Source organism: Capricornis sumatraensis, chromosome 6 (genome assembly GCF_032405125.1).
Source record: "Capricornis sumatraensis isolate serow.1 chromosome 6, serow.2, whole genome shotgun sequence".
NCBI lineage: Eukaryota > Metazoa > Chordata > Mammalia > Artiodactyla > Bovidae > Capricornis > Capricornis sumatraensis.
In genome coordinates this window covers 80,755,197-80,761,196 of record NC_091074.1, presented here as the reverse complement: position 1 = coordinate 80,761,196, position 6,000 = coordinate 80,755,197, and the positions used below count along the sequence as shown (strand labels likewise).

General features: G+C 37.7%; 1 protein-coding gene across 1 annotated transcript in view; it reads right to left on the bottom strand.

Moving 5' to 3' along the window:
* Positions 1 to 2,165: 2,165 nt before the first annotated feature.
* The window catches only part of ADAM28 (ADAM metallopeptidase domain 28), a 75,337-nt gene continuing 71,502 nt past the window's right edge, over positions 2,166 to 6,000 (bottom strand). Inside the window, exon 21 of the mRNA XM_068974045.1 lies at positions 2,166 to 2,774. Coding sequence (XP_068830146.1) covers positions 2,754 to 2,774 — 21 coding nt within the window. The 3' untranslated portion in view covers positions 2,166 to 2,753. The remainder of the gene's footprint in view (positions 2,775 to 6,000) is intronic.

Genomic DNA, 6,000 nt, shown 5'->3' with positions numbered 1-6,000 from the left:
AGAGAAAAGAGTTAAATTGTTTTTTCAGATTTTTTTTCATATGAACTATGTTTTAAAGTCTTTATTGAATTTGTTGCATACGTCTGTTTTACATTTTAGCTCATTAGCCATGGGGAATGTGGAATTTCAGCTCCCACACCAGGGGTTGAACTTGTACCTCCTGCACTGCAAGGTGAAATCTTCACCACTGGACAGCCAGGGAAGTCCTAAGAGTTAGATTTTTAAAAAGAGACACTTTCATAATAAATTGCATACTATAATTTTCTCCTGCTTAGTAACTTAGTGGAAATTAAATCCAGGGCTAATTGCTAAGCAATGTCTAAAGTTGTCATTGGCAAAGCAAGGTCTTTTTCTGAAAGCAATATGTGGCAGTGATGTTGAAGAGGAAAGGATGTATCCCAATAATAGAAGCAGTTACTTTATTAATCAGGATGGCTTCCGTGGCAAGTAAGAGCAAATCTAATTTGACAAATTTTATTGGTCATTAACAGAAGTCCCAAGAAAGTACACAATGACTCAGGCAGTTATTAATCTACCAATTTATGACAGCATTAAAAGACCAGGTTGTATTCTTTTCATCTTTCTGCTCTATCTTATTCAGTCTATCATATCCAGAAAGAACTAGGATACCTTTCTTAGAAATTCCCTAACATATCTCTAGACTTGTCCCATCAGCAAAAATGCTGCTGTGTTTGTTTTGTTTTTAATATTCCTCGGTCCAAAGCCTACTTCAATGGAGTTACCTCAAAAAGAAGCATAAGAAGACAATTAAAAAAAAAAAAAGAGTAAATGACTAAATGGAATTAGACCACTAAGAAAAACACAGTTTTTCTTTTAGGAAACTCTGCATATAAAACTCCTTAATAAATGCTTTTCAAGAGTGATGTCAGCATCATGATAATGTGAGATGTTCCCTTTGTCGCTTTCCTTCAATCTACAAACAGTAAAACATCCATAACTCAAAGGTGTCTTTGTTCAACACACATGGGCAGCAGAGCATTCCACATAGCTGTCCTTCTAAAAGGTGGGTGGACTAGAAGACAGAGGAGGCAAGACAAGGGAAAGAGCAGATGCCGTGCCTGCCATCCTGGATCCCTCCAGCTGAGCCCACAGCTCCAGAGAACCAGGTAGCTTCAGGGGAGGCAGTCTATACAATGCTGGCCTCCTGGCTGCAGGAGATGGTTGTGGCCAAGGGAACCAGAGAGCAGTGGGCATGCAATCTCAGCCCTCCAACTGTGGATGCACCTGTAACTCTGCCTCCTCCATCTGCAGTAATGGTACACACACCTCCAAATCAATCAACCATTGGTAAGGAAATGAGATTATTGTGACTGATTTAGTGTGACAAATTTATTCAGGAGATGGAGTTAGGATTGCCATTATTTTTTTTAATTTTATATTGCGATATAGTTGATTTACAATGTTGTGTTAATGTTAGGTATACAGTATAAGTGATTTAATTATACACACTCATGTATCTACAGAGGATGAGACGGTTAGATAGCATCACTGACTCGATTAACATGAGTTTGAACAAGCTCTGGAAGATGGTAAAATACAGGGGGAAAAAAAAAAAAGACAGGGAAGCCTGGCATGCTACAGTCCATTATGTCACAAAGAGTTGGACATGACTGAGTGACTGAAGAACAACATATATCTATTCCTTTTCAGATACTTTTCCCATAGAGGTTATTACAGTGATTTTTTTTAATATGAAAAAATGAAAAAAAAAATTGAGTTCTGAAAGGGAAGAAAGTTTTAGTAGGCAATCTACCAACTCTGTTCCATCACTAGTCAACTAAGCCAATGGTTACTGTTGGCAATGTGATTGCAGCGTTGACAAATCATTTGATTACTTTTAAAATGCTGTTATCTGGATGTTTATGCAAGATTTCTCAATTTTTAAATATTGGCAATACATTCAAAACATTTGAAAATACTTTTTTGGCCAAAATCATTCAGGCCAAATAAAATAAATCTGCAGTCCAAAAACATCCTGCAAGTCACCAATTTACAAACTCTGGTTTATGTTAGTAATTTATTTCTGGTTTATTTAACTAAAACTTTTCTACTTAGTAATGTTCACTTTATTCTTGCCAATAACTGAATTATACAAATTTCTATAAAAATTTAGTTAATAAAGCTTAATCAGTTGTAGTGAACTTCCAATTACACAGCTAATAAGGACTGCAGAAGATAATGTAGGAAAAAGATATTATATAAACCAGAGAAGGTTTATATAATTTTTTTTTGTAACTAAGGGTTCTAGTTTGACAGTTTCATGGTTCAAACAGTTAAGATGTTGCTAGTTATTTAATGATGAGTGTGCAATTTTCTCCCAGTTTCCTGTGATTTCTTATTTTTTATCATCATTAGAGGGTGAATTCCTAGCAAGTGAGAAAATAAAGGTGCACAAGTCCTTTAACAAATATTAGCCAGCATCATGGTCAAAAATGGGGTGTGGGAAAGATTAGGAAATTCACCTAATTAGAAATATCAGCTTCATAGCTCATTGTTTAGAATCATCCTCTTTCCCATAAGTATGGAGAACAGAAGATTTCAATTCATACAAAGACTATCAAGAGTATGTCTCTCTTGAAATTTTGTGTCATTAAAGTGTAATCAAGAAATAGTAGCCTTGGTGGGTATTGATGGCAAATAATAGTGAGGAAGTGAGTACATTTCTCTTCCATCCACATTGTCCAGTCTTCCAAGTTGATCATTTACCCGGCAACGCTTGTTTAGGTGTTACTTCAGATTTTTGGATTGGAGTCCTAAAGAAAGACAAAACTCTTAAATAATGATTTTTTCCTAAAAATGTAGATATTCTATAACCTTTAACTATTAAGAAGTTAAAATGAATTTTTTGTAGTCACATGTCCTTTTCTATAGATTCTGTGATACTTCACAGTGAAGGAGTGGAAACACAGGAGGGTAGAGAAAGAAAAAGAGAAAAACATCACACTGGGATCAAACTATCCATATGGCTACTCCTAGGAAAGAAGGTGGGGATCAGAAGAGCAGTGATATCATGCTGAGTTTTTTTCTGTGGGAAATTTTCTCCATCTCATTATCCCTGGGTAATATTTCTGAGAAAACAAAGAATATTGGGGTCATCACTTTCTAGTAAAGACCCTTACATCTTCTTTCTCTTGGTTATTGTCCAAACTAGAGGGCAAACAGATACTAAAGCCTATTGCACAGTTATAGAGATACTGTCCTCAGTGAACATCTTCTTGGAAGACATGGTTAGAATTTCTGTCCTTGATTCTAGGAGTGCTACAAGATTGTAACAGTTTGACTATGTACCACTAATCTTAGGTTTAGACACTGGATTATCCTTGAAAACAGAAGAAAGTCCTTTTATGTTTCTATGCTATAATAGAAACAAAAATAATGGTCAGCATTAAAAATGTTATTCACTTCTTGTCTTTACTGTACTCATTTCCTTATTTCAGTTGCTCCTTACTTCCTTGTCACTTACTTTTTTTAAAAGATTTTTTTGATGTGGACCCTTTTTAGAGACTACAGAATTTGTTACAATATTGCTTCCATTTTTTTTTTAATGTTTTGGTTCTTTTCTCATGAGTGGGATCCTAGGACCCCAATCAGGGACTGAACCTATATCCCCGCATTGGAAGGTAAAGTCCCAACCAGTGGACCACTAGGAAAGTCTCGGCCACTTATTTTAATTTCTACCTGACTCTCAGGGTCCAGTACGGACTCCAACCACTTGGTCAGTGGGTTTTCCTCTTACTATACCATTTGTAGCCCATTCCTTATCCCTTCACCATACTTTTCTCTGTAGCATCATCTACTTTGGCACCCATCACATATGAGGCATTCCATGGGCTCCCCTAGTGGCTCAGACAGTAAAGAATTCGCCTGCAATGTGGGAGACCTGGGTGCAGTCTCTGAGTCAGGAAGATCCCCTGGAGGAGGGCATGGTAACCCAGCTCAGTATTCTTGCCTGGAGAATGCCCATGGACAGAGGGTCACAAAGAGTCAGACATGACTGAGCAACTAAGCACACACAGCACAGGTGCTCCATACGTATATGACTTGCTTTCCCAGCAAAAATGCAAAAATCATTGAAAAAATGACCTTAAGTTTTAGTTCTTTCTCATTTACTCACAATAGAGTACCAAGTAGGAGGCAAGATTCTCAGGATCCAGTTGAATGAATGACTCTACATCTTCATGGGTTTTGGCTTTTATTCTGGATTTCCCTTTATGGACTCTTTTTCATACATTTCCTCCTCTAGAAAACTGTGACTAGTAGAGGCCTTATTCCATCTAGAATAAGGAAGTAAAATCTAATTTATAACACAGTTTTATGTCCTCCAAACTATGCATCTAGAGACTATCCTTTGAAGGAGACCATTCATCTTCTACAGCAGAACCATGTATCCCTTTTTAACAATTATATAACAGAACTGTTTTTAATAGTCAAAATAATAGCCATACTAATTTATAAATAGTGAGGAGGTCTTGCTTTCTCCAATATTCCTTTGGGCTACAATCTCTCACGTTAGCATAGAGCATCCTAGAATGGAACCCAGAGTTTGAAAGACATCATTCACATTGGGCACAAGGGTTCTTTCAAACATTGCCAGTGACCATCTGATACTTACAAGAAAAGAGGAGGATACAGATGTAGAAATCAGTGGTGGAGGAAAACTTGGATTTGTAGGTAGCTAGCATGAAGGTTAAAAAAAATACTTAATTAAAAAATGGGGCCTTGAAAATAGGTGTGCTTAAAAGAAAGGCTTATGTGGCTCGGCTGGTAAAGAATCCACCTGCAATGTGGGAGACGTTGGTTTGATCCCTGGTTTGGAAAAGATCCCCTGGGGAAGGGAAAGGGTACCCACTCCAGTGTTCTGGCCTAGAGAATTCCATAGACTGTATAGTCCATGGGGTCACAAAGAGTCAGACACAACGGAGTGACTTTCACTAAATCATTTTCAGATATAGAAAACTAGGAATAATCTAAACCTGTATATTTACATACGGGCTTCCCGAGTCTTCTCAGGTGGTGCTAAGGTAAAGAACCTGCCTGCTAATGCAGGAGATGCAAGAGATGCAGGTTCAGTCCCTCAGTTGGGAAGATCCTCTGGAAGAGGGCATGGCAACCCCTTCCAGTGTTCTTGCCTGGAGAATCCCATGGACAGAGGAGCCCAACAGGCTACGGTCCATGAAGTCACAAAGAGTCAGAATGCACGCACATATGTTTACTGCTTTCATTTAGGTGTGTACATACAGTTCAGAAATAAACTCAATGCCAACAGACATAGAAAGCTATGTTCATCATATGTCCATAAAATATTTATATTAAACTCTGAAAATTGTAAAGCACTATAGAATTTAAAAAATCTTTCATTTGATAAGAACATACAAATTTTAAAAAATGAAATAATAAGTTTCTTAATTTCAGCTTCCAAATAAGCACCTTTTCTGATAATGTGAGCTCAGAACTAAGATGGCACCAAGAAACTGGAGGGACAATCATAGTGACCCAGTCTCTGCACTCTGCTGGGTACAAAGCTATCAGAGATGGTTATGTTTCCATCAAAAACATTATTATCAATGTCACTATCATTAACCAATTGCTATCTAAATTTCTAAGCTTGCAGGATACAACTAGGGCATTAAAGATTATACATATTACATGTATTGTCATACAAGTGTACATGTTGTTGCTGTTATAGTCGTTAAGTCATGTCCGACTCTGAACTATTGCCTGCCAGGGTCTTCTGTCCATGGGATTCTCCAGGCAAGAATACTGGAGTGGGTTGCCATGTCCTCTTGCAGGGGATCTTCCTGACCCAGGGATCGAAACCTCGTCTGATGTCTCCTGCATTGGCAAGCAGATTCTTTACCACTAGTACCACCTGGGAAGCCCACAAGTATACATATTATCGTCCTTATCAGGATATTGCAAAAGGAATAAGGAATTGACCTAGAATCACACAGAGAGAGACAGAGAGAGGGAGGGGAAGCT